This window comes from Medicago truncatula, chromosome 3, assembly GCF_003473485.1.
Source record: "Medicago truncatula cultivar Jemalong A17 chromosome 3, MtrunA17r5.0-ANR, whole genome shotgun sequence".
Taxonomy (NCBI): Eukaryota; Viridiplantae; Streptophyta; class Magnoliopsida; order Fabales; family Fabaceae; genus Medicago; species Medicago truncatula.
Genome location: NC_053044.1, coordinates 35,331,704 through 35,350,619, shown reverse-complemented (window position 1 = coordinate 35,350,619; position 18,916 = coordinate 35,331,704). Strand labels below are relative to the sequence as shown.

Below are 18,916 nucleotides of genomic sequence, written 5' to 3'. Positions count from 1 at the left end.
CATGATAATAACCCAGCAATTCCAATCATTTCCTTGCTTGACTCAATAGACCAAAAAAACAATACTTTATTCAAATTGACTTTAAATTAAATGCTAAACTATTAAAAATAGAATAAAAACTTAACTAAAGACTCTAAAAATAGTGAATGACTGACTGTCATCAGTGCTATTAGCTATTATAGTACAGGACAAATTCATCACCCAACAATTGGAAGTTTTGACTAAACAACTACAAGGAGTATATGTATACATATTTAGCATTGTATATCATATTCACTTGGATATTTCCTCTGAATCAAATATCTCTCCACCTAATGAAATAATATCAAAAATAATAAACTGAGCACCTAAAAAGCAAAAACCTCGACATTAACATCAATTCATGGACATGAAATTTAAAGAAGCTGAAGCTTGTCCAAATATATAAATCAGCTATTCTATATATATTGTGAACCGTGAACCCTTGAAATCTCATCTCATTAGTCATTAAAATGGATTGCACCAACTTTCCACACAATGTAAGTTGTTCCGAACATCACTGTGCTGATAAAAACAAATGAAAAGATAATCAGAAATAGATCAGAACCGCCAGGAAAATCAAAAGTCCAACCTTCCTTTGGCATCCCTCGTTTGCTGTCATCAAACAAATTACCAGGGGCTTCTGGAAGTCCAGATCTTCTTCTCTTCTTCCCTCTGTCACTTTCTTTAAAAGCAGCCAACACACTACTTCCCATTTCTGATTTAGCTGTTTTTGGTTCCTTGGACTGGTTAAGAACTCGAGCCGCCCTTATCCTCTCTCTCACTTTCTGAGATGATCGTGTGGTTACAGGTTGCGACTTAGGAGATGCTACAGACACATTGGAAACCTCTGGTGTCGGTGATTCTGCCTGAGCAGGATTGGTGGATGTTAATTGATCATTGGCAGATGAACTTGCAGTACTGCCAATATCCTTATTACTAGCATCTGTTGAAAGTTGATCACTATTTGCAACTGAAAAACGGTGACCAAATCTTTTCTCCTTGAGAAACATTCTTGTTCCAGACGTTATCGAAACGAGTGTAATCTGAGCGGCCTTTGGAAAAGAAGCTCCAGCAGAATACCTAGATGCATCGTGATAGTTTGTTTCCAACTTCTAAGGGATAATGAAAGACTTGTGTGAGTGATCAGAAAAATGAAAGTTAAAATTAACATAATTGAATCATATTGAAGGAATTAATGTTAAACAAACTAACCATTAGTATTACTAATAACCTATTACATATTAGAAGATAATTTTATTTTCCAGAGTAATATTCCCAAAATAGACACATGAAAGGAATTCTGATCAATAGCTAAACCAACATCTTTAATACTTTATCATCAAACAACTCTCTTAACAAATATATAACTTAAGAACCGATCACAACATAACTGCAAAGCTACAATCAATAAATTTGTCTTCACAGTACTACGGCGCATTCTAGAGAAAGTCCACCTGAAAGTTTGGTTTAATGCCCTTTGACAAAACATGAACCTAACAAAGATCCCGCAAGGAAATATGAATCTTTACGGGGCAAATTCTATGGTGCACAAGTAAAACATGTTTTTTTTTTCTCAATTGAGGGACTTATTGATCCCGTGGTGAAAACAAACTTTTCCATGCTACAACACCTACTTAACTTGTGCACCGTAGATATAGCGCATTTTATATTAACATAAAACAATTTCACTGGAACAATAACTATCATAAGAAGTTCACCTGGAATACTGTTTCCAATTAATATAACACGTTGTTAGAGTTTGTTAAATGTAGTTACAAGTTAGTTAATATTAGTTTAGCTATGATCACTATATTGTAATCAACTTTTTCTGGTTCATTCAATTCTAAAGTTTATCCTTCACTTAGTTTATTTTCCTATTTATTGGGCTCTACCATGCTTCTCAACACTTATAATTACTATTATTGCAGTTATTTACATCCATAATAAAAACCTCAAGTCAAATAATAATAATCTGTTATGAATCTGGATGACAGCAAAATAGAAGCTACAGCTGGCAGGGGACAAATGGCAGAAAATCCGCACATCAAAGAACCTAGACTTGGCACTAGAGCAAGGACTTCTAACAGAAAATATACTGATGACTATGACTATGTTAAATAGGCCAATGATTGGTAATGAGGGTGTGGAATCATTTGGATAGAATTGAGTCTTTTCTACCTCTTGAGCCTTTGGCTTTCTAGATCTATCTTTTATTTTCCCCTTGTACTTTTTTTTAAATCGGAAAATATTATTAAGCAGGGCAAGCGCAAGACGCACTAAAACCCGCAAGAGAAAAAACAGATACAACAAACGGAGGTCCGTATATAAGCGAACCCCTCGAGCAGCAAAGCAATAAAACTAAAAATCTCCTACAAGTCAACCCAAGTTTTGCTAGAAACGGGCCAGCAAATAGAAAGCAGCACAAAACCCCCCAACACATCGCACAGCAAAACAGTACAGGAAACAAAATCTCCACTGCCTCCCCCACAAAACAGACCTGCCCAAGACAGCAGTAACAGAAGCAAATTCTGCTGTCACAGACACGCAGGAAAACAGTCCATAAAATATTCCCGTTGTACTTCATACCTTCAATTGGTCTTATGTACCATTTCCATTGCTGCTATATTGTAATTATACTATTGAGTGAATGAAATTTTAGTGCAATTACTACTTCTTTATATCAGTTCTTCTATTCAATTACATAATCCCTACCAAATAATGTTTAGTATGCAGAGCCAATAATCAATTGAAAGCATATACTTAAATTTCAGCTTTTTCCTAAATCTCAAAGTTTAACAGTAATAGCCAATTTTCCTAAACAATTTCCATAACTTACACAATCTTCTTACCATAACTTAAATCTATAAAGGTGCTTCAAAATGAAACAAGCAAAGAAGAGGAGAAACGTACCGTTGAGGTGAAGTTGATGATGGGGTTTAGAGATATAGCCATTTTGATTTTGTTTATTGTGTTTCAAAGGCCAATCATGGATGGATAGCATAACAATCTTCCTCTTACTGAAAATGCTGCTATGCTATGGATACACGCCATATAGCGCGTGACCACACATATTGCTTCCCTATTTTTTAGTTTTTTTTTTGTAAGGTTAATTAAGTAAATGTGTTATAAATATTGAGAATTTTGTTTTTAGTCATACACAATAAAATCATATTTTTTAGTCTGTGATATTTTCCTTTAGCATTTTAAGGATCAAAGATATTGACGTAAAATTTTTACAGACTAAAAATGTTGATGGAAAATTTTACATAAACTAAAATGCTGACGAAATTTTTTTACAAGAACTAAAAAGTACAATTTTATTTTGTAGGGATTAAAAATGAAATTCTGAATATTTATAGACTCATTTACTTATTTTTCCCTGTATACGGGATTTACCATGTAGACATGCTTCTCCAAAAGAATGGAAGACCTATAAAGTACTCCCTTTGTGTCAAAATGAGAGTTGTTTTAGCCAAAAAAAATTGTTTCAAAATAAATGTCACTTTTAGTTTCCAGTACAATAATAATTTTTTCTTTTTTATTGTACCCTTCAATTAATACTATGTTACACTACTTTCAAAGTATTATTTTTTCTTTAATGAAAGACAAACCAATAGTTGATTAGGATAATTTGATAAAATTGTTATGACATTTGACTATTTTATTTCATTCTTTAATCTAAGTGCAATTGGTTAAAGCGACATTCATTTTAAAATGGAGGGAGTGGAATTTTGAAGTTACTTTGTTTATTTTGAAGAGAAAAGTGATTTATTATTAATATCGGTGTCTCTTTTAGCATACAACTATTTGACTAAAATGATTTTAGAGTAGCAAGTATCAGCTTAAATGAAAACAATGACGAATGCCATTCAAAAAATAAAAAATTGATGAATGCAACTTTTCTCTATCGTTTTCTACCATTCAACTAATTTAGAAATATGTGAAAATTAGGCCAACAGAAAGTTAATTTCATCGGGATCGGTTATGTTCTTATGCACCGTGCATAAATCCCAACATAATTGCTTCCTACACCTTCAAAGGAAACCAAACAAAATAAAACGAACCAAACGCGGAAACAAACTAAATTATCACCGTCGTTCATCATCATCACCACTGGAATCTTCAATCTCATCAACACTGTCGTTCATCATCATCACTGTCATCATCACCGTACCGGAATGCCAAAATCATTTATCTGTGGAAATGGTTTCTGTGAGTTGTACTCCAAACCCATTTTGCTGTGGAAATGGTTTCCATAATCTTCAATCTCATCATCAACACTGTCGTTCATCACCATCACCGTCATCATCACCGTACCGGAATGCCAAAACCATTTTGTTGTGGAAAACCATTAGATGTACTTAATGGTTTCCAACAGTTTCCCAGCCATAAATCCCTCTAACATCACAAAGATTTTGATTCCAATAACAACTTCAGATCTAAAACCGTGAACCTCATGAACACTAAACCACAGAAAATCACATAAACATCATCTACCCCTCTCGAATTCATCAATAGATCCAGAAGAATATCCAGAATCGGTTTAGAAGAGGTAGAGGGAGAGTTCAACACAACAACAAGATTTGAACCGGATCGAAACAACACTTCAACACAACACAAATCTGAACCGGATCGGAGAAGAAGACCAAAACGCGAAACGGATCTGTGAAGAACAAGAGGTAGCTTCATTTTCTCTTTTTGTTCCGTTTTTTTACTCGTAGATATACGCTCGTGTGAGTTTTTTTTTTTTTAGAAATCTAAGACGATATTTGGAATCAACACAAAAAAGGATGTCTAAAACCGTGAAAACTTTTTGATTTGGACGGAGTTTTGAACTCCAGCGCAGTGGTGCCACCACCGGCCACCGCGCCGAAATCGTCATGTGTGCCCTGAAGAGATGAAGACTCATCTGAACTGTAGAGAGAGAGGGAGAACTTTATGTTTTAGTGAGAGAACTTAACCAGACTCATCTTTGCTATCCTTTCCTGATTGGAGGACCAAAAAACATGAGTTTCACTTCTGAACGGCATCTCAGTCAAAATATGAGGAGGACCTTGCACTTTGAGAACTTCTTTCTGGAACCCAAATTAAAATTATATATTTGTATAAACAAGATTATCGACTTTCTAAATTAACATGCCATGATTTGTCATTTTATTCTACCGAGTTCAGTAGTACATGCAAATTTGCTATGTCATTCAGCTGATAATCTGTGTTACAATGATTTAAGGGAACACAATTCTTATCACAAGGCAAGGGTGCAAAAAATTTAAACCATGCTTGTGTACACCAATTCTATTGGAGCAAATGCAGCATACCAAAAGCATGGGCAACCCAGAATTAAGATCTTGGTTACAATTGGGATATCAAACCTATGGTGCAAGTACAAAGCTACAAAACTAACATTGGTTACAATTTGATAATTGGCTAGCAGAAAAAAACTTCTAAATATTAACCAAAATCCGCAGTTAAAAATATTGGTAAAACATGTAGGGTACAAAAGATCAAGCAAAGTGTATCAAATACACCGTCACCACCAGAAATGGGTATGAGCTCAACGAAAAGAAATTAAGAAATAAGTCGCAATAAACCATGTATTTTAAAAAAGACAAGATACACACAACAAACAAACCAACAGGCTTTGTTTATTCCACTTTTCCTTGTGGAATTAATCCAGGCCATGATAAACACGGACTAAGGTCGAAGTCGACTATTTGACATTATACTTAAAGACCAAATCATTTAAATACAAGAAAAATGGTTACATACAGAAAATCCTCCGCTAGCTTGTATAAGCAGACCAAAAAATACCTCATCTACAAAAAAATATGACAACTATAGCACAAACCCCCCAACAGAAACTTGAAATTATTTTTGATCTAAACCTCCACCTCAATCAGAAGCAAAGAAAGAATACTGCATTAAAATCCCACCGGAAAATTTATGTAAACTCCCAACCTGCCGCCTTGGTCTCCATTTTTAGACTCGAGTTCATTGCTGAACTAACTATGGTCCCTTCCTTGTTCAGTAGCCGCCCATGGGCATGCCAAAAGGAGGCATTGGAGGCATCCCCATTCCGCCACCCATTGGAGGGGGAGGGGCATAGCCTCCTCCCATTCCTCCTCCCATTCCAGGCATTGGTGGTGCAGGCAAAGCAAGTGGCAATAATTGAGCATACATATTCTGCAACATAATATATTTTATTCAATAGGCATTCAGTATTATACAGCTCAATCTGTAAGAGCGGTGAATGTAAGGGAGATAAAAATGGCAAGTTATTAGCAGGTAACATAAAATAGCCAAACAATTTACCTGCTGTGCAATTACTTCCTTCTCTTCTTGTTCTTTAGCCTTCACTTCATTCTGGGATTCAATTTTGTGCTTAACAAGTTCATCAACTTTGCCAGTGTACTCACGGATAAACTACAATAGCAAAGAGCAGACGGTAAAAAAAAAATAGTACTAGGTAACATGATGAAAAAGACATTAGTGATGCAAGAAGCATAGAAAGATTACAAACCTGTAAGAGATATGGGAAAGCGAAGTCAATCATATTATGCATCCAAGCCAGTTCAAGAGCAACATCTACCCGGATCAAATCATAGCAAACAAACAGACACGAGGCGAAGCATTCCTTCTTTCCCTGCATAAGCATGTGAAAAGAAATATTTGAATATCTTGACCTTACTCGACTGTACGCACATTAATGTATTAAATATTGGAATATCACCATTCTAAAGGTAATATTAAAAGTTATTGGCCTTTCAGCAACTGTTGACAGTAATCTAAAACTAGAAGGATAAATAGTCACTAAAAGCTTAACAGAATACTACTAATGCTGGTTGCTTCTGATGGCCTTGGAACTACACATGCTATCAAGGATTGCCCCGAAAGCACCAATATGCAACAACCAAAACACGATGTAATAAACACATGTTGACCAAGAACTAAAATCATCATCTAGGCTGGGCCAATATGTGACTTAAAAGGGATTATATACGGTATATGCAGTTGAAACTGAATTTGGTACCTGGTCAATGAAATAAACGAGCAACTCCTCAGCAAGTTCACGTTCACCAGATTGTGATGCTGTTTCCATTGCGTCTTTGTAAAGGTTGTCCTTCTTTGACAAGGCAATGGACTGCTTCCACCTACCTGCCTTCTTGTAAATATAAGCAGCAACACGTCTCATCTCAAGAAGCTCGTGCTTCTCAATCTGCATTATATATTATGGTCATATATCAGGTTACTACAGTTAAATCGAAGAATAATCATCAAGGAGGATAATAAATTATATATGGTGATATATCAGGTTACTAGAGTTAAATTGAAGAATAGTCATCATGGAGGATAATGCAGCTCACCTTTTGTGCAAGGCCTATTTGATCAAAATTATCATGCAAATCGATTGACTCACGCAATCTATCATAGTCTTCCTCCTCCACATATATCTCATTCAAGGCTTCATTAACAGCAGACACATTATTACTCTGAACTGCAACCATGTATGGCTTGACCAGACGGAGGTGACCAGCCTATATATATTACAGAAAAACATTCATGAGTAATATAGATAACGGGTTATAAGGTATAAAAAAAAGATTAATGGAATTTTTGCCAATATTGACACTACCTTTCGCATGATATCAACAACCCGTGCATGGTCAACCCGAAGTGCAAGGACATTCAGAACATCATTGATAAGATCCGGATGCTCTTGCAAATAGAAGTGAACAGCCTTGTAATACAACTCAACATTAGCGACTTTGGCAATAACGTCTTTGAATTGCATGTGATCCCATGCTTCAGGCGAATGGTTCATGATGGTTGTTGCAGCATTATCAAACTCATCATATTGGATATACAAATAGGTCAGTTCCTTCCAATGTTGTTGTTCATCACAAGCTCTTATGAGTTTAGGAATATTGAGTCGGGTTGCAAATAGTTTGATATGCTCCATAAGCTTCTCCGGACGGTATCTAGCATACAGAACTCCCAGCTCCGTGAATATGCCCATGTGTGCCCTTTCTAGTCCTAGGCCACTCTCCATGAGGGATATTAATTCATTGAAGCAGCCTCTATTTTGGTAATATTCACTTACCTCTTCCAAGTCATCCACCTACAATAATTGCCATTTTAAGCATTAGAAAGACTAATAGAAGAAGCCTACTAACTGCAGATCAAAGCATCGTTTCGAAAACCTTTCCACCATCTCAAGCTTGCAAAACTTTAATGGATATTAATTTCTTATTACATTCTAGAAGCTCAAATTATTCAAAATTTCTAAAATGAAATCAGATCACATCCGAGTAAAAACCAAACATAATACCTGAATGATAATGTTCAGCCCACATATTTGGGCCAAACGGAACTCCTCTTCATCAACACATGCAAAGCAAACTTCCTTCCATGTTTTTGCACTGTTAGCTTTCCTTGCTGCATCAACAGCGCCTTGGAACTGTTTCAACTTCACAAGTGTGACTGCTAATTTAGCCCAGTTAGATATAAAAGCAAATATGATTTTTGCAGCCTCGTATAGCTCTTCATCATACAATCTGTCACCAACATTTTGAAGATTGGCTACATTTGGCATTAGAATGAACTCCTCAATATCACTCAGCCTATCAATCTTGGCATAGGCATAAATAAGCTCACTGTCCACCTTGGGTTCTTTTGTTTTCTGCCTTACCATCAGCAAGTACCTCACCAAGTCCTGGTAAGCATTGCCGTCTTGAGCAGCTCGGATGACATCCAGAAATTGTGTGGCATCATCTGCTCGTATAAATGACTCAATTGCATCACTAACTAGACCTTCCCTAAGTTGAGCCTTGGCCACCTGACTCCAAACAGCATCTTCTTCAACTCGGAAAGCAAACTCCACAGCTCTATCTATGCTATGAATATTATCTAGCAAGACATTAACTGCTTGAACATTTAAGTTAAACTTCTTGAAAATTGCAAACGCTTCCTCATATAACTCAGCCTCGACAGCCACTTCTCCAACTTGAGGACCATCAAAGTTATCCAGTCTATTGACATAATCCATTACTCTGGAAGAATCAGCCTTTATTGCTGTCAAAATAAGAAGATTCTGAAGATTAAAGTTCCCGCTGAAAGCAGAATTCTGAAGCACAATCTTCTCAAGAAGCTCAATCAACTCATGAGGTAGATCAGCAGTCATGAAAGCCTTCACTGATGCAGATACTTGTTCAGGGCTCTTGCTTTCAGGAAGAGCGGTAGACACAACTTGATCAATAAGTTGTCTTCTGTAGGTATTATCAGGGTTAAGAACTTTCTCCCAAAGGTCAGCATCCATCCTCTCAACAACATATCTGTAGTGACAACAAAAACATGTAAGCATTGGAGCCACAGATAATTATTGTGTGAAAGATACAGATACACCACAAACCTTGCTTGTAGTTTGAACAAGGAGTTTTTGTTTGTCACGTTGATAAGTTCATCATCACATACTCCACGCCTATAAGCCACAACTGCCAACGTGGGATCCCGCTTTTCACAATATTTGCCCACAACTCGAGAATCATAGTATGGGTTTGTAGTGAGAAAATGTTCTGGGTTGTTGTTACTATCAATGATGATTTTACCCAGTGCATTATGAACATGTACATCCTGGCTTCCTTCACTTACTAGATGTTCCAAAAACTGTGTGAGCAAACGAAGCCGATTCCTGTATTCCAAAAAAAATGTACCAGAGGAAAATCAGAAAAATGAGTGCAAAACATTATTTGTTTTAGAGAATGGATACCACCTCTTCTCACATTCAGCCACAAGGGGCTCAACTGGCAGTAATGAACGAACAGAGAGAATTAAGCCTTTGATAAAATCTTCTGGACACTCATCATCAAGCAGCTGCCCAACAACTAAAGGAGCATTCCCTGGGTTCACCTATAAAGCAAGGCACAAAGTTATGACTGCAACAGATAGAGTAGATAGCATTATTGGCATTGCAATATAAAGGGCTGCTACAATTTGAAATGTAAACTACAATACCTTCTGAACATAACCCTCAATGTAGCGAAGCATGTTACTTGTGTATAGATAGTGTGTTAGATCTGGAACAAATCCGAACCGGTCACAAACATTAATTAGTGGCCGTGCATCTGGAAGCTTAGCTTCCATTAGAAAGTTCTTTGTTTTCTCAGGATCATAGAAACTTGATTCTCTAGTCACACGCTCGACCTCTTTGATTTGTCCAGTCTTTGCTGCTGCCTCGATGTACTTAAAGTGAATGTCGGGATCCTCACTATTCCATATTATTCAGAAAAACAAATATTAGCAAAAATATATACATAGGACAATTTTCAGTACAAATAAGGTCATATGTCCACTAGTTAAAACAAATCATTCAGAATGAAAGAATTACCTGGAGCTCAAATATGAACCAAGGAAAAAATACAGTCCTTCATATGACCTGAATTGCTCAAAAATCTTTATGCAAGCATCAACGCCAAGTTGTTCACAGTATTCTTTAGCAACCTGGACAAACATAAGTAAGCTTCAGTTATCAATTAATTATTAATAATTCCTAGTTATAAGGAAAAAAAACCACATTTCCATACCTGTACAATTATCTGTAGGTTGCCTCTAAGATTGACCAGCAATAGATCTTTCATACACTCTAAAGCCCATTCTTTTGATAGAGTGCCAAAAAATTCAACAAGTGCCTGCAACAACCAAATAATGTGACTAGGCATTTTTAAACTATCATGATGTTGAAATAGATATAAACAATGGGGAATATAAACCTGTGGCTCAATTGCATGTGTATTTACAATCACACGTTTTATATCTGGCAACTCTGTGTAATGCTGCACCAACAAAAATGTAATCAACAAGAGGGGTGACTTTCAGCTCTAAACTATGAAAAGAAAGCACCAAGGGGAAAAAATGCATGGAGGGTCATTACTTGCAACGCTCGCACATAAAGACCAGCTTTTTCACAAAGTTGGGCAATCCGAGGACGGTCATAATGGCTAAACATGCCGTTAGCCAAAATTGCATCAGCAACATTGGGGAAAGTCACAAGATTTATCTCTAACACCTGAACAATTCACAAGACTGAATCAGTGCAAAGAACAAATTACAGGAGTAAAATGCCTTAAACAAAATAGAAATGATGACTGAAACCTTTGTTTGAAGGAACCCGTGTTCTGGTAGGTTTGGCTTCAAAACATCTAGGAGAAAGGCAGTTGCCTCACGGATCAGGTTTCTCTGAGGACAAAAATAACCATAATGTAATAAGTGGACTGTATGGAAACACATTGCAAAATGAAGGAATATTATATTACTCTAGCCACATAATAGCTTAATTACAGTAGATAACAACCTGAAGAAACAGATCAGTTATGGTGTTGTAATCAACTGGACAACCACCTTCCATTTGAGACATCATTAATGCAAAATTAACAGCACCCTGCAAATCAAAATGATAGTGGTTAGGTTTAACAACTATAATTTGTCAAATCAAAATAAATAAAAATGCATGATGTACAATGCAGAGAAAAATAGTCAGTGACTTCCAACTTACAAGATGGGAGTACTGAAAGAAATAGTTCACTTTAAATAATTGAACAATATGAACTGCAAAGGTTTCTGACATACCTGAGGATCAGTACGGAGTATCGATTGCAAGAGGAAGAGATAGTCGGGTGTATATCCAACCTATAGAAACAAACGAGTAATAAAAATGTTAAGGCATGAATGATTCAAGCAAATGAAAGGCAAGATATAGGTCTTTAGTAATACAGGCGAAGTAAAATACTTTACAGGCCATAAGAACATTAAAAAAAATTATAAGTGGACAAATCTCATGAATCCAAAATCAATATTCTTTGATAAGAAAACAAGCCCTGTACCTGCTTAGAGTATATCAGAATCTTGTCAAACTCCCTTTTCTCAGCGAAAGCAGCAACAACTTTTGGAGTAGCTCTGGCTTTGATATATATTTTTAAAGCAAGATCATTGTCCACAGTCTACAATGGAGAATACTAATTGACATTAAAAAAATTGTATACCATTTGAAAATAAGTAAATCCAACTAGACATAGCACTAGCATATCATTAAGAAAAAATAAGAAAGAAAAGAAAGAAAGAAAAAAATAGGGTCGTGCTAACAAACAAGTGCCCTAGTTAAGGATTCAAAAAAGGAAATAATTTACAAATTTAATGTATGAAAAATTACTTTTTAAAGTTCCAATATGTTGAATACACAAATCCCAAGATAAAATTTCATCTTTGGGCATCTTAACAAGTGCCTTTAAGGCACTTGTTAGCATTTCCAATAAAAATAAATAATAAACAAATTTAAAACTTTCCGAAATTTCAAATGCAATGCAACCCCAACCTTAACAAGATCTCCAAGCTCCTCACTGCACTCAAGCTTGTCCTCGGCCAACCAATTCTCCAACAGATTTTTTTTGTTCTGATTCACAACAAGCCGTGACAGTTCGAGTGATTCAAAGGCATTCAGCTTTCCTCTAGTTAAAAGAGTTCCAAAATACTGCAACAATGGGGGAGTTTGCCCAGCTTGCACAGGAACACTCTGCAACATAGAACAGATTGTGAAACTGACCACTAGAATCTAATTTCCCAGAAAAATACGACAGCACAAGACAGTATGATTTCCTTCATCCCTCAAAATAAGTAAAGATGATTGTTTACAAAAAAATTGTTTTAGAAACAGTATGAACAAAATACTCCTATCAAAAAACCTGAAATTTGGCAACTGTATCGGGTGTACGAAGGATTCCTTGCGGAGACTCAGCAGCAAGCTCAGCTGCCTCTTTATACTTTGTTTGAGCAAATAGTTCATGGAAACGTTCTACTACCTGTATTGTCAACAAGAATGTGCTAATAAAAATAGAAACAAAAAAAATAAATACCAAAAGAAAGAAATTTTTTGAAAAGAGGCTAATGCATAATCCAAGATAACATTCAATTCCAATTAATTTGCAAATTACCAAAAAATTTAGCTAAAGAGGAACCACGGCACAACGATAAGAGTTGCCGCCATGTTGGTCAGCCTCTTATAAATACAATGCAAGGCTGCCTACGGTAGATCCATAAGGGGTCTGACCCTTGGACCCCACCCACATGGCGGGAGCTCAATAGCAATTGGTTTACCTTTTACCAAAATTATTAATCAAAAAATGCAAATATCATTAAAATAAAAAATAAAAAATAAAAAAACAGATTTCGAGCAGCTTAGCATTCAGGTCACCCACAGTGTGAATGTTTGGATTGGATTTGGCGGCATGTTTGACTAAACCACGGTAGCACCGTGATTTTGTTGAAGCTCCAAATGTAGCTTTTGACAAAATCGCGGACGCACAACGTTATTTCTCCAAACTCACTGTCGATCCAAACATACACAATCTTTCTTGTCATAAGCGTCTATCTTTTACAAGCATAAAAAATTGTCAAAGTAAAAGGTAGACACTGCAACGACATACAACAAAAGATCAGTAAGGAAAGGATATTTCTGCATTGATTTTTAATAACCTGCACTACCAAGTATTTATTAAAATATTGAACTTTCTACAGCAACCATGCACCCAAACTTCACGCAAGTTAGCACTTAGAAATTGTATGAAACCCAACCACGATTTCTAGCGACTTTCCTGACCACATCTAGCAAAGCAATATATTTATATATTAACTAGATATCAACATACCAACTTCTCAGCACCAGGAAGATTTCCTCTCTTGGCAAGATTAACTGCTAGCTCCAAATTGTTTAACTGTGATAATAACCAAAATAAATTAGTAACAATGCGTCTTTCTTTCCTCTTCACATTAAAGAAGTGATGAAAAGATCAGAAACATACTTGACCACTGACAAAATTCACAATTGTTTGCTCATTAACCGTAGCCAGTAACACCTGGCCTCTCCTGTTAATGGCATAAAAGCCTCCCACTGATGTAGCTTCTGACGTCAAAAATATAGGATCTGGACTGATTCTGTTCCTATAAACAGCAGTAGCCGTCTCCAAATCATAGACAAATAGAAGACCAAGTTTGGTAATCACATAAATCAAACTGTATTTGTGGGATATCTGCCAAAGCAACAAATTATGAATCAACTACCTGCACAGTTAACAAAAATGAACAACAAACACTAGCAACCCCCTTACCTGCATGGAAACTGGAAAATCATCAGCAAAATCAGGAGGAAAGAACAGATCTGCTTGTTTCTTTGTAAATGAAGGTTTCCCTGCCAACAAATTTGGAAAGTTAAATCCCAGAAGGATGATCAACTGAATTACAAATTGTAACATTATACAAATGATTTATTATTGAAGCAATATCCCGATCCATCTTTAAATGCCCACACTAATTTCAATAAACTGCTTTATGATTACATTGAAAGCCCGCAAGAAGTCAAATTTGTTACAATAAACATCATTCATACGTGAAGTAATCACTGGAGCATGGCCCGGCAACATAAGTTAAATTATTTAATTAACTAAAACTATTAGCAATGATGAGTAACCTCCTCCATATGTTTAGTCCACTGCATGATCACTTTGATTCATCAGTCCACAATTGAGTCTCATAATTATTCAGAAGTGAAGAATTTTAGATTGCAAGAAAAAATTTCTTCTTTGGGACATCTTTCAGAAAAGTTGGCAAGGTAGTTAAAATCGAGATTGTACACAAAATCGAAAAGGGGAAGTAAATTTGTACAATCGTAGTATTATACAAAACTCATACAATCGTAGTATATATATAAAAATAAAATTACATATAAGACAGAAAACTTCAAATCACACTTAAAGTACATATGTAAATTCAAATTCATTACCATCCTTTCATAGACAACAAATCTATATATAAAAGGGATGAGAAAGCTGATATGCTAGTTAAACTCTACTTATCGTTCTTTAGTTTATCTAGAGCGATTAAGTTAGCAAAACGGATTTCTCCGTCTTTGTTTGCTAGCATAACTGATCCTATGTCTGACGTTCACAAATCTATATATAAGTTTTAGAAAGGGGCATCCCTACCCCCTAAATTACAAGCTAGCGCGCAACGGCTTTTCGATAGTTTGAGGTTTGGAATCATAAGATTGTACGACTCAAATCGGGAATCCACCCAATTCCACAAAAAATAGGATTATATGTGAACTCCTAATCTTTAAGGGAAAACATGATCGCAAAATCGTAAGATTTTATGATTCAAATCAGGATTTTGACTATCATGAAGGTTAGTTTTCCCACATACCTCTACTAAATACAAGCTATGACCAATTTAAAATTTATATTTTCGTTTCACAGGGAAAAAAGCATGCTTCGAACTCAACATATGACAGCCAAATTGGCAATACAAGACAGATTTATCTTAAAGCCATACTACCCATAGATTAATTCGTAAGAGGTAAATGTGACAGCAAAAAGTTATACAGACCTGGCTGAGCACCCAGCTCAATGACATGCAACTTGGATATAACTTGACCGGCATTAACTGTCTTGGTGGCAAAAGAAATCAAAGTAGACGGATTTTCATTCCCAGGAACCTGTTAAAAAACAATTCAATATTGTCAGCATGTAATAAAACCATATAGTAGTGTACAGTTATTCAAGTAAATATTTAACAACAAAAATACATGCACAAAGAGACATACTTTAAATTGAGCAAATGAAGCCGCATGAGCTTCAAGAGCCTGGCTGCGCTGTTGTTCCACGGAGAATAGTTGCATGTTTCCTTTCACCAATTGTGGCCTCTATAATGCAAGAAGATATGAAGAAATAAACCAAACAAGAACAGGCTCATGAAAATTACAGTATAATAGATCATGATTGTTTTCAAGAACTAACTAATTTAATATATTAATATGTTGGTTTAAGTATAAATAGTTTCATATCTAACATGCCTCCTCATACACAAGTCTATTATTAGATTGCATTAAAATTCAATTTCTTATATAACAGGTGAAACAAGATCAAGTTCCCCACTAATAAATCAAGGAGGCCCTAATACAATTCTAAGAACCATTTGCCCAAAAGCTTATGTTGTTCAGTTTCATATCTAACATGTATCAAAAAAAATTACCGAAAATTCAGTCAATCAAAGTAGAGGAATGAGCTTAAAGTTGAAACTTGAGGAATATTTCACCATGATAACCAACTTAATATAACAAATACTAGAGATATACCTCAGGGGAACCAGGAGCAATACCAATCAAGACCAACCATTTTTCGGTAGGGTCACATCGATAATTAATTATTTGATTGTTTGCCAGATTTGCTGTTCTCTCAAACATCTTTACAGGTTCAGAGTCGCCTACAAGTTACATATATCACATACCAACATGCCAGTTAACAATTTGTAGACAAGCTAAAAGTGCACTGAAGAATAATCGACAAACTTGAAAACATATCACAAAACCATATTTAATTAAATTTTAGTTCATGCATATCTTACCTTCAATTGACCAGTGGTATACAGAAGTCTGTGTCACAAGACCCAACAACTTGGGGCTAATCCACTTCCAAAAGACTACCTACACATGAAACAAGGACATTTACAAGGATTAACAAAGTTGTATCTATCACTCATTAGTTTACAGTACATGCACAGTTTACAGTACATGCACACAGTATAACTATAGACAAATACCTGCTCAGGCATCTGATACGATTTCATCTTTGCTTTAAGTTCAATATTAAATATTTGTAAATGATCTTGAGTTGTTCCTTGGAGTTGAGCTTCAAGAGAAAAATGCACCTCATAAGTCAATATATTTCTAATTCCTAAATATACAAATGAGTGCACACAAAGAGAAGCAGATGAAATAATCAAATAAGAGTAAGACATTACATTATTTCCAAATGGTTGGACGAACATTAGGCTATCTTTAAAAAAATAAAAAAAATTATGCTATCTTAATTACAATCGTCTTTCTTTTTTATTACAATAGTTCTCATACACAAAAATAAGATATAAAAACAAATTTTTTGATTTTTTTCTCTTAATATATAATAGTTAAGGGAAATTCCACCCATCTCCCTTGAGATATGTTTAAATGCAACATATCCTCTCTATAACATAAAAACAGTGTTCCTCTATTCTGTAAAGGGTGTATTTTCAACAAATCTAGAAGAGGTGACTGCAATTTTCCAAACAAATACGAGTGGCGAGTATTCGATTAAAAAATGGAAGAGGGTCGTGTGTCATTTAAGCACGCATGACTGAAGTGTAATCTCCGGACATAATTTTGATTTCATACATAGAATTAAAACATAAGAATACAAATCGATTCGTTTTGTCAGGTCCGTCAAAGATCTATGCTTCACGGGTATGAAACCCTAGCAATCGGGATGCATAAAGCACATATCTAAAAGACTTTCTAGTCCGCTCCTAATTGAAGTCAATCGAATTAAAACTAAGTCGTTTTCGTTTAATAAAATAGTTGCATATATGGAAATGGGGTCTCGCGCCAAGGAAACGCGATATAGAAAGTTTTTTCGAAAAACCGCGGCACCATTCAATGCATTATAAATTTCAAAAACAACACTTTCAACTATTTTCCATGTTTGAGTGTAGTGGAAATCACATGCTATGGCAAAAACATCAAAACTTAAATTTTACATCTCCTAAGATATAAATAATAAATTTAAGCTCCTAATAAATATTGATCTTTACAACAATATACAAAATTCAAACCGATAACGAAATGTTCACAGCTATATAATCCACAACATTACCAGCTACAAACACAACTTACAAGTTCAAAACAAAAACAAAAAAGGAATAGTAGCAAACCTTTCAAAGCAAGAATTCTAGAATTAGGATTCATAAGAGCAGAATCAGCAGTAATAGGTCTCCTCAAAGGCTGATTTGGCATGTTCATATCAACAATAACCACGCTATTCTGCGGCGCAGTTTCTCGAACGCATATATACTTATCAGATTCCATCGTCACATGCGTGAATGTTATGTGCTGTGGATTAATCCCAATGCTTGGCAACTGAAATCACCACAAAATTCAAATCAGAAACAGATTCAACAACTTCACACTTAAAATCCAAACACTTAAGCAACAAAAACAACAAATCATTCAGATCTGAGCAAATTCATCGCAAATTCAACGTAAATTCAGCAGCAAAAAAAAAAAAAGTAACTTCATAATCAAACTAGAGTAATCAATTGGAAAATTATAATTGATCAAAGCTTATAAAAAGTAAATAAATTGATATAATCGTGAAAACAAGAGATGTTAGATTGTTGCTGATGAGTTAAAAAATGGAGTAATGAAGAAGAGAGGACTAACAGTGAGAGCTTCACGCATGAGGATCGGAGCGTTGGCGGCGGCCGCCATGGTGAAATGGATCGGAGATTGAGATCTACAGCGGTGGTTGAATCGGAGTTCAAATCAGTACAAGATCTGGAAACAGCTTGGACTCTCAGAGAGAGAGAGAAGAGAAATGAAAAAAGAAGAAGAAAAAGAGGTGCAAGTGACACTAATAAAGCGGGATTTAAGAAAGAGAGTGGATTTTTTAAGGAAAAGGAAAATGATGACAGTGGAGCAAAGATCTCGTTTTATTCACTAATGCGTTAATTAGGTAAAAAATTTAATTTGTTTTGTTGTGGAAAATAACATAATAACAGACTGGTGTGTATTAACACAGGAGACGTGTGTTACTTGTTGATGGCTTAGTTAGTACGTTTTGATTTTGTGACAGGTGAACTGGGTAATGGTCCAACTTATGTTAGAAAAAAAAAACATAAGTTGGCTTAGCAAGCAATTATGTTTTTTTTTATAAGGCGAAGACAATTGTACTTATGTAACTTTTTTTGAAGGAAAGTACTTATGTAACTTTGTTAAGCATGTACTTTGGTCCGATCAATGACATATGGTATTTTTATATTATTT

At 35.4% G+C, this 18,916-nt stretch overlaps 2 protein-coding genes across 2 annotated transcripts; both read right to left on the bottom strand.

Annotated features, from left to right (window-relative positions):
• Nucleotides 1–193: 193 nt before the first annotated feature.
• LOC11406144 (uncharacterized) lies at nucleotides 194–3,091 on the bottom strand. The gene is made up of 2 exons (XM_003600878.4): nucleotides 2,932–3,091; nucleotides 194–1,133 (listed from the first exon to the last, which is right to left on the bottom strand). The coding sequence occupies exons 1-2, from the start codon at nucleotides 2,971–2,973 to the stop codon at nucleotides 480–482; spliced, it is 696 nt and encodes a 231-aa protein (XP_003600926.1). The 5' UTR covers nucleotides 2,974–3,091; the 3' UTR covers nucleotides 194–479.
• Nucleotides 3,092–5,589: 2,498 nt separating this feature from the next.
• LOC11411271 (clathrin heavy chain 1) lies at nucleotides 5,590–18,567 on the bottom strand. The gene is made up of 30 exons (XM_003600876.4): nucleotides 18,314–18,567; nucleotides 17,806–18,010; nucleotides 16,660–16,748; nucleotides 16,465–16,543; nucleotides 16,196–16,323; nucleotides 15,665–15,763; nucleotides 15,448–15,556; nucleotides 14,175–14,254; nucleotides 13,869–14,096; nucleotides 13,716–13,781; nucleotides 12,753–12,869; nucleotides 12,386–12,583; nucleotides 11,898–12,014; nucleotides 11,644–11,703; nucleotides 11,369–11,455; nucleotides 11,170–11,253; nucleotides 10,949–11,083; nucleotides 10,788–10,850; nucleotides 10,602–10,706; nucleotides 10,406–10,518; nucleotides 10,033–10,285; nucleotides 9,791–9,927; nucleotides 9,431–9,709; nucleotides 8,351–9,353; nucleotides 7,655–8,140; nucleotides 7,386–7,556; nucleotides 7,052–7,237; nucleotides 6,542–6,664; nucleotides 6,334–6,444; nucleotides 5,590–6,204 (listed from the first exon to the last, which is right to left on the bottom strand). Exons 1-30 carry the CDS (start codon nucleotides 18,359–18,361, stop codon nucleotides 6,046–6,048), a joined length of 5,118 nt encoding a protein of 1,705 aa, XP_003600924.2. The 5' UTR covers nucleotides 18,362–18,567; the 3' UTR covers nucleotides 5,590–6,045.
• Between the last annotated feature and the right edge of the window lie 349 nt (nucleotides 18,568–18,916).